At 38.3% G+C, this 17,005-nt stretch overlaps 1 protein-coding gene across 1 annotated transcript in view; it reads left to right on the plus strand.

The window, feature by feature from the left end:
• Positions 1 to 4,677: 4,677 nt before the first annotated feature.
• The window catches only part of mapk1 (mitogen-activated protein kinase 1), a 32,169-nt gene continuing 19,841 nt past the window's right edge, over positions 4,678 to 17,005 (plus strand). The window contains exon 1 of the mRNA XM_034117930.1: positions 4,678 to 5,008. Coding sequence (XP_033973821.1) covers positions 4,869 to 5,008 — 140 coding nt within the window. The 5' untranslated portion in view covers positions 4,678 to 4,868. The remainder of the gene's footprint in view (positions 5,009 to 17,005) is intronic.

A 17,005-nucleotide genomic window follows, 5' to 3' on the forward strand; every position in this document is an offset into this window, starting at 1 on the left:
TAATATGAACCACTAGCTTTTGTTCATAGTAGTTTTATTACACTCCATTATAGTTGCCGTTCCTCCGAGCTAGCGTTCATATCCTGTTAGCTACCAAAGTAAACAAAGCTAGGTTAGCATATTAGCTGGCAAGCTTACTCCACACTCCTACCACAACTACTACTAACGAATCTAAACTAAACTAAGTTTCTCTAATATTTTGTGATTTGCATTTGATTTCGTCCAGCCAGATCCTGCCGGACAATACATGACGGGACTACCACACTGATGCATCGTCCTAAAAAGCCCCAGCTGCGAAAGGCAAGATGCCGACAACGGGGAGGAATTGATGATATACCGTGTATATATGTATATTTATGTTCATTTTGTACATTTCTAAAAATAAAGTTTAATGGAAATACTTAGTAGGCCTATCCTTTCTTCCCTGAATTATTTGCTCCTATAACATATCATTCATATATAGCAAACCATGATTTGATTTCTCATCAAACAGTAGTAGTTTATTACAGGTAAACATAACTTACTCTTTGTTATGACCGGCTCGTAGGCCATAACGGAAAGATAAGGAGACATACACGAGTTTACAAAACCACGGCACATTTATTGTGGTAAATGCAGAGATAGGTGGTCGAGGGGAGAGGATCGCCGAGTTCGTCCTTCTGCAGCCGCTTTGGAGAGAGGCAGGGGCCGCCGTGTGACTCCGGGCAGCTGGGCTTAATAGCACCTCGGCTCCGGCCAGGTGTCCGTGATCGCGCTGATTAGCCTCTTCAGCTCCACCCCATCGTAAGACCTGCAACACACCTGCACAAAGGCCCTGGGGCCGTCACACTCTTCTATAACAACAGTTGTAGGTACAGTTCAGTTAGTTAGCGTATAAAATATACGGCTGTACCGACGCCATTATAAGACTGATGTTCTGAGAGCGAGCCGAAAAAAGCACTGTTAGACATGGGCGGAGCCTCTCTGGTGGTTGACTAATCAGAACAGAGTGGCCGAGCTGACCAATCGGAGCACACTAGGCTCACAGGGAGGGGGGGGCAAGAGCTCCAACGAGTCGTTTAGTGGAGAGAGTGAATACTGCTGAATACACATACTTTACAGAGATGCTGTATGCGAAACCAATGTGAGTTTGGAAAATTGCACAGTATAAATCTATTTTAGTATACCTCAACAATGTAATTATGATCAGTGGAAATGGCCATGACATGGGCCCTTTAAGTAAACAGTATGTTTGGGCCGACAGTTTTTAAATTCCTCTAGCTCACACACGCTTTAATTTCCTTACACCTTTTTCTTCAGAAGGTTTCTTTTCTCCATTGCAAAGTCGACAAAGGTCTGGCCAGGTGCTTTCTAGAGCCCATGAAAGAAACACTGTCGTAGGCCTCAGGCCCTAACCCATATGCCTTTAGGATAGCACCTTAAACCTTGTCATACACAAGAGTATCTTAAACAGGAAGAGAAGAGCAATCCGTCTGAGCCTCCCAGACTAATTTACACTGTTAAAGTATGGCCCACACATCTTCCAGCCAGCAAAGCAACAGCAATGTGTTCAAACACACTAAAGTAGGACTCAACTTCAATCTTGGGAAAGATTGGAACCAGCAGAATGTTAATACTCACATCAAAGCAGCAGCAGCAGAACGTCACAACGGTTGTGTACCAGAAGAGGTAACATCTAAACTTGTCTGCAGCTCTAGCTGACACATTTGGATAGCATGTGTCTGCCTCCAACTTTTGAATTTCCAGCTCCCTGGACCTGAAAATCCTCGCTCCTCCTGCTCCAACTGGAGACGAGCTAACCGCAGCTTGGCATCTAATTTAGAGCCAGTATGAGAGGAGTCACTCAACACAATGGAGGTCATATTTGTTACGTTCCTTTATAATCTAGGAGTAAAAGGGAAGTAACAGATAAAATAACCGGGAGGAAATGAAAAAGAGGAAACTGATTTGCAAACCAATAGATAATGTATTAATGAAATTGAATTAAAACAAAGAGGGCTCACCCAATTTACAAAACAAACTCAAGAGAAAATAAGTAACTTTCTTACAAAAGAAAGGGATAAAGGTAAACAATGTCAAAAGATACAATGGAGCACATCTCCAAGCACTAAAAAAACACAATAACATGTCTCACACTGTGTAGGACTACACATACTGTATAACTGGACTGACATTTTAACTTCCATCCAAACAATACACAAGAATATTTGGAAAACAAAACAATACAGTATCAATTCATAAAAAAAAAAAGAGTTGCCTGATTTCTCTGCACAATGTTGTATACCTTTTTCTATTTATATACATCTCAGTGTCACTTAAATCATATCCTAAAAACTACATTACAAGTAAAAGTCCTGAATTCAAAATGTAATTATGTAAAAGTACAAAAGTATTTAAATTAAAATGTACTTAAAGTACAATAAGAAAAGGTTCTCATTCTGCTCTCTGGCCCATTGCAGAGTAATATAAAGTAAATAAATAAATTAAATCAGCTTAATGTACTACTGTTAAGTAGCGAAAGTACAATTACTAGTTAAGCACAATGGCCTATATTCGAATATTTTATTATTCTAGAATATTATATTATATTTGTATTGCCAACAAATACGTGTCATATCATTTTGGTGTTGTAGTTTCTCAGTGTGGAGCTTTTTTAGAGACTTCAGAAGATATTGGGGACATTTGTATACAGTAGTTGATCCTATCATATATTTTTTATATGTAAAAAGTAAATACTAACTGTGGAGTTAACTCAGAGAGTTAAGAGAGATGGACACGCCACCATCGCCATCAATGGGACTACGGTGGAGAGAGTCAGCAGCTTCAGGTTCCTCGGTGTCCACATCACTGAGGACCTGACATGGACTCATCACACTAACACCATCACCAAAAGAGTTCGACAGCGGCTCTTCTTCCTCCGCAGGCTGAGGAGGTTCAACATGGACTCCAGGATACTCTGCAACTTCTACAGGTGCACCATAGAGAGCATCCTGACCTTCTACAGGTGCACCATAGAGAGGATCCTGACCACCATAGAGAGTATCCTGACCTTCTACAGGTGCACCATAGAGAGGATCCTGACCTTCTACAGGTGCACCATAGAGAGGATCCTGACCTTCTACAGGTGCACCATAGAGAGGATCCTGACCGGCTGCATCACGGCCTGGTACAGCAGTTGCACCACCCTCAACCATAAGACTCTACAGAGTAGGGCTGTGCAATTAATCGTATTTTAATCGCAATTACGATTTTGGCCTGCCACAATTACGAAAACAACATAATCGAAAAAAAACAATTATTTAGCTTTGCTATGTTGTGACAGTGCACTACAACATATTTGATCTAATTAATTTTGGTCTCATTTATTTGTATTTATCATATTTATATATGTTTAGTAGCTTGGGGAAGTGCGCTCCAAAATATTTGTTGATCTTGTTTATTGGTATTTATTATTTTGATATTATGTATATGTATATATATATATATATGTAAATGTATCATTTATTTTATTTATTTTTGTATTGGTTTTTCAGTTGAATTATACGTTCAGGGTAATCAACAGTTAAAAAGATACTGTTCAAATTATTATTTGTATTTGTTTTAAAGTTCAATAAATGGATTTTTTCAAAGTCAATGAATAATCGTATTTAATAATCGTGATATCAATTATTGACCAAAATAATCGTGATTATGATTTATGCCATAATTGCACAGCCCTACTACAGAGGCTGGTGAAAACTGCACAGCACATCACCAGGACGGAGCTGCCATCCATGGAGGACCTCTACACCCAGCGGCTGCCGTCTGACAAGCGGTACCACAGCATCAGGACAAAGACCACCAGACTCAGGGACAGTTTTGTCCCACAGGCCATAATACTGCTTAATTCCTAAGCTTGCACTTGTATTGGTTTATTTTAAATGTGTTTTATGTCTTTTATATATTTATGTTGGATTGTCTGAGGAAGCTGTTGACCCAAGTTTTTTCCTTACACTGTACAGTGTACATGTAGCTGTGTATATGACATCATAACCTTTGAACCTTTGAAAAGTAAGCATTTAACTGTACATTAATACTGTTGATACTTAAAGTACTTTTTGCTAATACTACTAACATACTATGAAGTAGGCTAGTATTAAAAGCAGGTATTTTACATTTCAGTGCAGTAACAGTTTTTTCTCTGTGTTATGCGCCCTATTATACATTTTTAGGGACCTGCATTGATCAATCTCCTTTTTGGAATTTTGTTTTGTTTGCCCCATCTAGATCCCCTGATCTTTACATAGCCCTTTACTGTTTTAGGTCCAATAAGAATGGTTAGTTTTTATTTTCATGCCATGTAATTTGGTAGCAATATCCTAATGTTAATCAAAAACATAATCTCTGGATTTTGTATAGGTGAAGAGTTGTTCATGTGTAGCCCAGGCTTACTAATATTTTGGATCATAGAAATATCAACCATCAAAATAGACTCCTAAAGTTCACCTTTAAGTAGGATGAAGGAACTGGATAGTGCGTTTACATCAAGATCAACCTTACTGAATAGCTTGTCCTGCTGAGTGGAAGCAGTACCTGGAGGCTTCACTGGCCATCCAAAAAGTAAAGAGGGAAATAAAAAAAGAAAACAGCGGATCACATGACCGCCTCCGTTATTTCCTGCAGCAGCAGCCACTTCTCCGCTACTCGCTCCTGCACAGCAGTGGTGTGGCCGCTCTGAACGCACTCTGACGGGAAGAAGAAAACACTCAAAGTGAAGGCCTCTAACGTGTTCACAGCGACGAAGGATATAACACTCATATAACTGTTTTCTAGTCTTAGTTCCAGTTTTTTGTATTTGATAGCCTTGTTCAGAAACAAGAAGGCTCATAATGGCGACAGCTGCGGTGTCTGCCCCTGCTGGCCCCAGCCCCGGGTCGGGGACGGAGCTAGTCCGCGGACAGGCCTTCGACGTCGGGCCTCGGTACAGCAACCTCTCCTACATCGGAGAGGGAGCCTACGGGATGGTGTGGTGAGTGTTTCTCTGTTTACCTTCCTAGCTTTGTTTGCTCTTTTATTTTTACATTATGTAGTTTATGGACGTTTCTCTTTTAGCCCGACTGAACGTTCGCTAACTTACATCTTTTACGTTAAAAACATGACATTTAACTAGCTTTAATATTGTTTGAGCTAGCAGGCAACAGTTTGAAACCGATGTTAGTTTTATAAAGGCAGCGTCTGTCTGGGAGAAAAAACGGGTTAATTCACGGCTGAATTGGCTTGACTTTTTGTCAGTGGTATGATGATTGACTAGAAGTCAATGCAACTTTGGTAAACGTCGAATTCTATATTTTTGGCGTTGGTTAAAAACGAATTATAGATGTTTCTCCATGAAATATAGCGTTTTCCTGGATGTCTTGCATCCTCTACGTGCAGTTTATAAAATGTACACGTTGTCAATAAAATGTACACATGTCAATAATAAATAACAACAGGCATCCAACTCCAATTTAAATTTACAGTCACTTTAATTGACTTTACGGTGGTTTCTCTCTCCCAAATCAGCAATTTTAATACAAAACCACTGAGTAGGCTATACAGGTTTCAGTTGCAATCAATACAGAATATGTACTAGTACTACTCTGACACTGCTATCTAACATTTTCTTAAATTGATTTTCACAATTAAAGAATAACAATCAAAACAAACTAGGCTATATGCATTGCAGAAAGAGGCAGGAAACCCACTGGGCTTATTTGAGGCTCAATAAACCCTGAGCAATGGTTATGACACTGAGAGTGAAACAAATACAAAACTAAAATATGAATACAAGGACAACAATAAATGGGGAAAAGCTGTTAGAAAAAAAAGAAGCATAAATGGTCATTTTACTTCACTTTATAGAAGAAGATTTGTTGGTGATTGGGGAAAGCCACTTTATACTTTGATACCCCTCAATCTGAAGGACCTTTGCAAGTGATTAATATAGTAGCAGGAACATCTGAAGATTGACCTGATAGCTTTACACTTTGTTTAATGCTTTGGGATGGTTTTGTCTATCCCCCAAACTAGCTCTTGTAATACCTTACTTTGGAATGAACAGGTTATCATTCGTAATCAATACAGAATTTATACAAATTCTGACGCTACTAGATGCTATTTCTGTCCATTATATAATAATCACCGTACAATGTCAATTTGGTCTCAACCACAGTATGTTTACATTTACAGCGATTTCAATTGACTTTCTGATGAGTTTCCAATTCATAGTTCAATACTCCGCTATGGTAATTTCCACATGTTCTCTCTGATTTTTGGTGCACATTGTGTTTTGAATTAATTGGTCATATTTGCTTAAAATGTACTAGGGTTTTTTTCTTGTACATCTGTTCCAGTATCTGATGCTGATGGCTGGTTACAAATTAATAGGCAAGACCTAATCTAAAATCAATATTTCCTGCCTAAATGATATTGTACCAGGGGTGTAGTGGAGGAAAAACTCATCAAAACTACATTTATGGACACTTTCTTATTAGATTTTACCCCATTGGTGTAAAAGTCATTGTGTAAATAGTAGTATTCATTCTGTAAAAACTAACATAAATTATGTTAATTTAATTTGAATGGCATTACAGATTGTATTAAGTCAAATTCTACTCTCGTCTTTTAAAAAATACTTGGTGTTTCTTTAGCCTGTGGTAATGTAGTTGACCTCAAATATGCCACTGTACTGTATTACATAATATGTTGTCATTGTGTCAAACAATAGCAGTGTAGTTCTTTCTTTCTTGTGCTGAGAGGAGCGGGGTTTGTTTTATTATCTAGTCAGCCTACACTAGTAGAGCTACAGCAGCATCTTTCTGTTCGCCTAATGGAACAGACCCACCAAAAGCGCTCATCCAGGTTTCTCAGTGTGTTACCCGATCAACAAATCAATGCTACATGTAGCTCAACGCAAGCAGACCATATACAATACAGTTAGCCACTAAAGCCCCTGTGTTGGAATGATTTAGATTTTTGTGTGAAGCTGTAAGCCCCATGCCCCCGGGGGCATGACGCAACATCTTGCAAGAAACAGCGTTTGAGGGCTTCTTAACATTTAATAAACTATGAATGTGTCATAACCACTTAACGGGAAGAAACTCGGCTACAGTATCAGACAATATTAACCATTTTTAGCAAAACGAAACATAAGGGTAATAACAAAGGCTCTGAATTAGCCCTGAGCGAAAAAATGCTAACGCAGTCAGCACAGAACTCAAGGTAAAATACCCTTATTACTTATCAGATCTGCACAAATAAGATATCGATTGGCAAGCTGAGATTCCACAGATTCCAGACATAAGTATCATCACTGGGCGATCAGAACTCGCGACAGGGGAAGCAAACACAGACATCACAACACGTAGCTTCACAGAGGAAACACAGAGATATTCTTACCTTAGCTGTTGTTCTGATCAAAAGTTGTGTTCAATGGCATCAAAACGATAAAAACGCTGCTGAAGGTTAATCCAATGTGTCTGTGTCACTTTGAAATGATTACCGATAATCCATCTTCATATTTACTAGTTTGAGCCTAGGTTTCAGTTTTCAGAGCGTAACCTTTCGACTGCGTGCGCATCACACTCACTCCTCAATGGTAACGTGTGTGTGTATGTGGAACTTCCCCTTCAATTCTATTGGCTCTAACGGTTCAAAAGAGATGTCAATCACCAAAATCGACCAATGGGTTCCAGAGAACCGGCAAATCCACCCAAATGACCCCAAAGGTGGTTTTTCTTTTGCTAAACCTCTCTAAAAATGTCACTTGTTTTGCATCAATCTTGATACAGGGTACTTATTAGGGCTGTGCGATTATGGCAAAAATCATAATCACGATTATTTTGGTCAATAATTGATATCACGATTATTAAATACGATTATTCATTGACTTTGAAAACATCCATTTATTGAACTTTAAAACAAATACAAATAATAATTTGAACAGTATCTTTTTAACTGTTGATTACCCTGAACGTATAATTCAACTGAAAAAAAAAAAAAAGATACATTTATATTTACATTTAAATAAATAATATCAAAAATAATAAATACCAATAAACAAGATCAACAAATATTTTGGAGCGCACTTCAACAAGCTACTAAACATATGTAAATATGATAAATACAAATAAATTAGACTAAAATAAATTAGATCAAATATGTTGTAGTGCACTGTCACAACCAAGCAAAGCAAAATAATTGTTTTTTTCGATTATGTTGTTTTCGTAATTGTGGCAGGCCAAAATCGTAATTGCGATTAAAATACGATTAATTGCACAGCCCTAGTACTTATTATATGTTATAGTTTGGATTCCTAAAGCTTTTAGTCTACTATCCCATCATTCAAGGGTGGTTTTCACTATAAGTAATGTTTTTCTTTTGGACACTATAATTTACATTTTTTTTTACTATGTTTAATCTGAATTTACTTTAAAGTGGACCTATCATGCTATATTTAAATGATATATGGCCATACCTATATAAGGTATATTTATACGTTTCTGTTTTCAAAATACCAAACAGATCATGCATTTTAGCCATGCCTCATTTCGCTCTATTTGCTGTTCTCCAGCCCTGTTTTTGCAGGGGGCTCATTCTGTGAGCTGCAGCTGACCACGCCCCCCTGCAGGAGAGGGGAGCCGCTCTGATCAAGTCAGAAGAGGGGGAGAAAAATAGATCTCCGTCCTCCGTGTTTTATTATAGCCTATTATTATATAGAGTCGTTATTAATTTGTTTTAAAGCTCAATAAATAACAAAGAAGACCTTTGACCGGCACTTTTCTAATTTTGTCCGGAAGATTTAAACTTTAACGGACATCTTGACCAGCGAAACAAACTGAAACTGATGGCCGGCCGTGGCCCAACCCCACATTCCCCTGATAGGTGGAGAGTTGGCCCAATAGCCGTAGCGCCACTTCTGTGACGACATAGAAGTGTTCAAATCTGGATCAGTCTGTATCAGATCCGTTGCAGCCCCTTTTTTTAGAGATTTGGGTATGGAGGAAAATAGAGAGGGTTGTGTTTTCTGACACTTGGTGAGTTCCCTGGAACACCGGGGACACATATTCATGTATAAAAGACGTACAAAAGTGCATTTTGCATGATAGGTCCCCTTTAAAATAAAAAAATTCTATATTGATTCTGACTTTTCTACATCCAACTCACAGGTGTATCATTGCTTTGAGAAAAAAGATTATTAATTTACCCCTTTTAGAAATGAAGTTATGGTCATTTGTTCTGGGAATGTCATTTTCGAGCCTGAGGCCTGAAAAACAGGCTCAGGGCTTAACTGGTTTAAAAGAGACAATAACACATTAGAGTAACTGTCTCTAAACTAGAAGCTGGATGACATACATACCTGTAATTTAGAAAACTGCATTCTCTAACATGTACTTTTGATAAATGCTTAAACACTTATCAAACATTCTGAAGTTGTGGCAGTTGCTTAATCATTTAAGTTACTGTAAAAATGCCTTTTCTCTACATTTAGCAGGACAAAATCTATATTTTTAAGACATCATTTAACTCCATGGTTATCTTTGCACTTGCCAAAGTATTAAAAACGAAATAAAGCAACAACAACAAAAGACCGTATGGAAACGGCAACTGTGATCACCCATTTAGACCATCAGTGCCTATTATTGCAAGTAAATATGGGATGAGACAAAAATGTGTCATCACTGCAATACTTGATGCTGTCTTGAAAAAAAAATGGCTTTAGTCTGTATTCTTTCCAAGGAAACAGCAATTCGGTATATTAGGAATGAGGATCTCAACAAACTACAGGAAACACCCCAAAAACACAATGAATACTGAGTATGAATAAGATGGCTCCTTTTATTATTTTCAAGCATACAAAAACAGGCACGGACAGTTTCGTCAGGCTAGACAAAGGTTTCAAGGAAGTATATTTGACTCTCAATGATACCATATCAGTTACAATAACTTTATGCCCATTTATCTTTTGTGTTCTTAAAAGCCTTCCTTGCTTGTCACGTCGTTGTTGAGACATAATATGCAAAAGCCATTTAATTTAAACAATAATTGTGATCAGATTTACTTTGAGTTTCCAAGGAAGAAACTACATTTGAGTAATGACTTAAATTACCTTTTAAATTGTTACCCTGACCATGACTAAACATTTCACAATATGCAACTGCTGTATAAACAGTTGAGCCTATTGTTCACTCATGTCTCCCAGTTTTTTACTTTGGTGTTTCTATGTTTTTGGTATTGAGTGGGTGATGTGTTAGACTCCACATCTGCTCCTCCAGCAGAGATCAAAGTCATGTTAAGTGGATGGTTTATGATGGTGACTAGTTGGAGCTACTGTGTGTTACACGCCACTGCAGGATTCTACTCGAATTTGGCGGTTGCTAGGTAACATTGGTAAGGACACACAATTAATAAGATGTAAAGTACATGTATCCTGTAAATATAATGTATGATGTCCTTTATTGTTTTATGTTTCATGTGGAACCTATATGCTGCAGGTCTCCCTTGAAAAAGAGATCTATGATCTCAATAGGACCAATCTGGTTAAATAAAGGTTTGAAATGAAATTGTGACTTTAACGACTTACTTTTTACGTTCAGGTTGATAGTAACCAGAATGCAAGCTTTTATTTTGAAATGCGGAAACCACGTTATCAGCAGGCCATCGTGTGCTATCCGAAAATGGCGAAAGTATATTTTCGTTTGGACCTGCAGAACATTTTTGTCAAAACTCTATGTGTGTGTAAAATGCAAATCCACAAACATAGAATAGAGATCCATTTTACATTTGCAAAATATTTTTAATTTTTGTTGAGTTCACAAATGTGTTTTTGCGTTTGTGGAAGGTTCTTTACATTTACAGATTACCCATTAAAACATGCATTGTCATACTATTGAAACAAATACTATTGAAACAAATATACCTCTATTTTGTAGACATACCATGGTTTACTTGCATCCAAAGTGACCTTAAATCAGGAAGTTGTTCTTCATCATGCCTTTTTAATCGCATGTTATTAAGGGCTCCCCGGGAACGCATTTGATAGGCAGTATGAGGCACATGAAAAGTTAGTGAGGCGTTAAAGTTCAAAAACTGTGTGAAAATGGATTAACCAAGCTTTGGTAATTATGCTTCTGAAGATAGGACGTTAAGCGCTACAGATCTGAAAACTCGTTATGTTATAACTTCCTTTGTCAAAAAATGCTGAGTATTTTTGTCAAATTCCCAAAAGGTGTTCCACTGTTCACCAAGCTTTTTGATTAACTATGTTGATTGTTTAGGTAAGGGGTAATCAAGATCCCTCCGCTGCACGTCAGGCTCCATGATCACCCTGTTGGGTGTTCTTTTTTCATTAATGACCGTTACCCGCTTAGTACACACCACATACTAAATAAACAAAAGACTTGACTCCCAATATGAATTTAATCAGAATTGAGTATTCAACTAAGCCGTATAATAATAACATTTCATCTTTTTTTATTTAAAAAGTGACAGTGTACATTAGCTAACATTCAAGCACATGTAAATGTACTCTAGTTTGCCAGTTGGCTAATTTCCATGAGAAGTCCCTTTGCTTGATGTTGTCAGGCTTTTCTGTTTATTTTTCTGAGAAGCTGAAGGGAGAGTGTTCAGTTAGTACAAGTTGTCCAAAGAAAGGTCTGCTTATCAGTATGTTTTGAGTTTGTCAGTATATATGCTGTATTACAAAATCTGGTTGTGTTTGTAATAAGAGAGTGTTCGACTGTGAGGCATGTCGTTTTTTAGAGAAGACCTATTTCTGTTTTCAATAGCCTCTTGTCGACTGTGAGGCTGTTGCTTGTCAGGGCTTTCCAGTGGATGAGGGCTGCAGATTGACGGTGTACAGAGCCTCTTCACACCAGCTTCAGTTTGTGCTTACACAAACTTCACATACTGTATCACCTTCTGTGATGTTGTTCAGAAGCTTAGAATGCTCTGCTTTTTCAACACACCCACATAAACAGTTAGATCATGGGGGAATGCTGTTCAAGTGGCTCCTGTTTTATATATAAGCGCTGGTTGTAGTTGGTCATGTTTGGTCAGTTTAGCAAAATCAGATACCTTATTTATCCCCAAGGGGAAATTCAAGTTTATGCCAATATGTAAGATATTTAACAATGGGATGGCATCTCATTGCTTCTTCCTAGAAATCTTGATTTCTTTGCTCAAAAATTCATGTAAACGCTTATCGCAGTTTGCCCAAAGCCCAATGGGACATGTTCAGATAACTTGTTTTGGCCAACCAACATTCCAAAACCCAAATATTTACAATTTGAAATGATAAAACGGAGAAAACCAGCTGTGTTATGTCCAGTAATAGCTCACCGTGACATTTTAAGGGTATTCATTCTTTGTTTTTGTTGCATTTTATACATAGTTGTTAACAGTATACCTTTTCAGCACAAAAATAAAAAATGTAAAACAAATATTGTTTTGGCCAACATTGACGCACATTTCATGTGTACTTAATATATTTCTAGTAAACATTGAATCATATTTAACTTAAACACTTTTTTTCCCCTCCTGGATCTCAACTCCTTGACCCGCTTGATTCTTGCTGTTGCTGATGCTCTGCTTCATTACACCATGAGCCGTCCTCTTGAAATACCACTGCGGCCGTCTCCATGGCAACCCCTCTGCCTCTGACATCAGTACCACCACTCAATAGCCAATGGGAGAGGAGGGGAGAGAATGAGAGCCTTGACACTCTGAGATCTTGTTGTGCGATTCAGAAGGAGATGTAATTTGGTTGATTACGCCTGCCAAGACGAGCACAGTGACTTCTGGTTCAACAGCGTGTAAAACATTCCACACATTGAAGCTGAGATCCTCGTTCATCATCAGGGCCTGGCAGACACAGTTTGTTACTCTGCTGTTGCATCAACATATTTTGTAGGAAATTGTCTGACTCAAATGAGCACAAACTTGTCTTGCTTGGGGTACAGTATTACGATTTGATTTCTGTGTTGTGGCCTGGGGGGGAGGAAATGAAGGTTATTTTATGCAAAGTCAAATTTGCAGAAGTGGTCAGACAGCTCTGATGTTATCTGTTGGTCTCATTTTTACATCAGAGTACGCTTGCAGAAATTGAAGTTGCATGGAAATCAGCACAGATGACACACAGTATGGGTTTTAAAGTACAGTGAAGCTTTGTAAGCAGCACAGAGCTGAAGGATTACATCGCTGCTCCTAAACTTTGTGCAATGTTAAAGTGCAGGAAATATGTACAACACTTTGCATGTAAAACAAATGTTTTGCATTTTGTACCATGGATCTCAACAAATGCTTTTTAATGGGGAATCAGCAGAGATGTGGTGGATTTTTCTTCAAGGTTGTGAAGAATGTGCATATACATTAATAGTTGTTGCAGTCCTCTCTGGATCTTTTGTTAGTGTCAAGGCTACAAACTTACAATTAGTTTCGGAACTGATTGATTTGGGGATTTTCTTAGTGGTTTTTTGTATTAAATGTAAGGCTTTGTCTGTAATGTGTGATTCATTTGTTTGTTGTATTATTATAATGTTATGATTACGTTTCTGTTGACATTCAGTGTAAGTCAATAAATTGCACTGGGCGTATATGAGGTCTAACACATTAATGTATATCCTTATTCCTAAAATGTTTGTTTTCCTTAACCAGTTGGTCCCATTGCTGCATTTCCTTGCACACTTTTGCCATTTGTCTGTCATTTGCAGCAAAATGTATCGCATGCGTTCGCAAGTCCAACATTTGAAAAATTCACTCAAACTCAATTTGCTGTATGAAAAGACACCTAGCTATTACTTTATTTTGGTTAATGATTCATTTTTTTATAAAGTATATGACACATTTTATGATGTCCATCACCAAGTGTTTCTTTGCGTCACTTGTATTAAACAGGATCTTACAAAAATGTACATTTTCCAGAAGGCAAGGCCATCCTTTTTATCTACAAACAGCCAAGGCCAAATTGTGTGAACTCCTGCAGGCATTCGTCAGTGTAGCCCGCACAACCTCTCAAAACAATGATATCAGTTCTAAGAAAGACTAAACTAAATTGATCTCTGTGCCCAAACCAAATGTACTCTGATTGGTTTAGTTTTTTTTTACTAACAATTCAATGATTTATAGTAAAAAGAGTTTTAATGTCTTCAAATGTCTTGTTTTGTCTAGCAAAGAGTCCAAAACCCCCAAAATGTACTGTACAGTTATAACATTGGTCAAATTTCAAACACATGTTTTTTCTGCACTTTTGCTTGAAATTAGTTACAATGAACTATCAAAAGTATTGCCAATCATCTGATACTGATTATTTTAGTCGTGAGGGAAACGGATACAAACAGTTGTGGTTAATGCACTGGCACTAGCCTTGACACATTACATCATATTAAAATCAAAAGAGAAAGTACATATCTGAGAGGATATTACTGAACACTTGTCATCAATGTAACAAATTGAACAATCTAGATTAATATATGTAGATCTGGACTCTAAAGGCCCTCTATTCCTACAGTCCCAGTCCTTAATGCACCATCAACCTGTTGGTCTGAAGCTCTTTGCTGCAATCTGTCACGATGCCTTTAAAGCCTTTGCATATCGTTGGACTCTGCGAAATCTGTCTGCCTTGTGCATGGCGCATTCATATCTGCACTTCTTGGCTCACGTCACCCTTAAGCATTGTGAGCTTTTCGCCTTCTTCCTTTAACCCCTTGAATGTCGTCATGGTAACAGCCCAATTGCATAACACAGCGGCTGCAGTATAAAGCCTTGTATTCTCATCTCCTTGGAAACAGAGTCCGCCCCCCCCCCTCTCTGCTCCTTCCTGGGCACTAAGCATGCTCAGAGACCCATACAGAAGCAGAGGAAATAGGAAAGGCTCAGAACAGATTCTCATTGCTGTTATATGAATGCAGTCCATTTACTGTTACAGTATATTTACTGGTGCATACAAGACACTGCTGCTCTTATTGTCAACAGAGCATCTTCTATTAAGCCCGCGTCACACTGTCCCGAAATTGACACCAGATGTACACACGATAAAGGAAATGTTCAAATTCGGCTCTGATCGTAACAACATCGGGCCATTCGTGAGGGCATGCTCATGTACTGTGAACTCGCCGGAGCCTCGCAGTGGGGCTACTGCGTGCGGAGCGCATAAAGCAGACTCTACACGCTAACGAAGGATCACTTCTTCAGGGCTGGGAAGGCTACGCAGTACGCAGGCTACTGTCCCGCAGCTGCTGCCTCTCTGTTGGACTCCGGTACTGCACATTACTCACGAGACGTTTAAATATTTTTTTTTGCTTTACGTGAAACATTCGGGGCTTTTCAGAAAACATCCGGGGCTTGAGCCCAAGTAGCCACCCCCTAGCGCCGCCACTGAACACGACTACGTGAAGCCCTCGCAATGCCGTCGTGTAGCCATCGTATTATAGTACAGTGACATCGAGATGGGACCACGGTGTGCAATGTTTCCTTGCAGATCGCTTCTCTGGTTGTTTTATTGCACACAAAATCATGTAAACATATTATGTAAATAACCCAATTTGTGTTCTGTGAAACTGAAAAGGATATTACATTGTTTTTGTTACTTTCGTTGCAGTTGTATGTCTTAAATGTAATTTAGGTTAACTTCCTGTTTTATTTAGATGCTTTTATTTTGAAGGCGAGTTTACGCTGTTGACAGGAAGTTGTTGTTGCTATGGGAACAACATGACGGAGAAAAATTAATATCTTCTACAAATAAAGACGGAGAAAGTAAAGAACAAAGTCTGAAAATATCGGTGACAATTTTTATTATATACAATCTCAAGTTTCCAAAATGTAAAGTCCCATAGTACTTTAACATAATTGTTTTTGTTACTTTCGTTGCAGTTGTATGTCTTAAATGTAATGTCAATGTTGCCTTCGTGTGTGGTTCGGGTGCCATTGTGTGGCCTTCTGTAGGCATCGCACTTGCTTCGGCTGTTGCTTCGGCTGTTGCTTGGCTGTTGACCAAGTTCGGGGCCATCTTCGTGCGAAATTCACAATTCCATATTCGTGTGTCCATCTGGTGTCAATTTCGGGACAGTGTGACGTGGGCTTTAGGATAAGCACAGGGGATAAATTACAAGAATATCCGACACTGACTGGTTGCCGGGTCAGATCACTGTACTGTAGGCACATTTTAGAATACAAGTTTTGCCTTTTAAATTGATCAGATTTTGTCAAAGTCAAAATTTATCAGATTTGGACTTTTCCTGAATATTCTGATCCATCAAATTAGGCGGCAGGTCATGATTGTAGTCGTCCTTGATTGATCTGCCTATCATCAATTTAATTGATTGGTCCATAATAAATCAAATAAAACGTTTTTTAATCAATTTTAATTTCCCAAATCTGAAGTTCACGTAATCCGATTGCTAGTACAGAGTCAATAGATCCTTCATTTTGAAATTGGAATGAATTCAAAAAGTAATCCCATCTGTTTGCAGCAAACAGTTTTTCCTAAAATTGCTTTTCTGAAGGCTTTAATTGAATAGATCGGTTCATAAAAAGTTAATCCACCATCATTTCCCAAATCTGAAGTTCACTAATACTGATTGCTAGTAAAGAGTCAAGAAATAATTAATTTTCGAGTCATAAAAGACTAAGAAAACCAGAAAGTAATCCCATCGGTGTAGCAGCAACCAGTGTTTCTCTTTTCCTAAAATGTAATCTTCTGCTTTTTAACAGTGAGGAATTACAGTCAGCTGTATTAGACAGGGGACACAATCAGCTGGTGGTGGTCTACTCCCCACCAGACTAACATACATCAGTAAAAGTCCTGAACGCCTGAGAGTGCCATTCACAGAATGAAAGTCCACCCTTCAGTGACATGACTCAGAAGGTCTACATTCGCCGTACCCAAAGGCGAGCATATTAATACTACAAACTCAACCTCAGTGTACTTTGTACTTCCTCAAAAAGCTCCTTCTGTTACACGCCTTAACAAACTTACAAGGAACTGAAGGGC

This window comes from Trematomus bernacchii, unplaced genomic scaffold, assembly GCF_902827165.1.
Source record: "Trematomus bernacchii unplaced genomic scaffold, fTreBer1.1, whole genome shotgun sequence".
In the NCBI taxonomy this organism is placed as follows: Eukaryota; Metazoa; Chordata; class Actinopteri; order Perciformes; family Nototheniidae; genus Trematomus; species Trematomus bernacchii.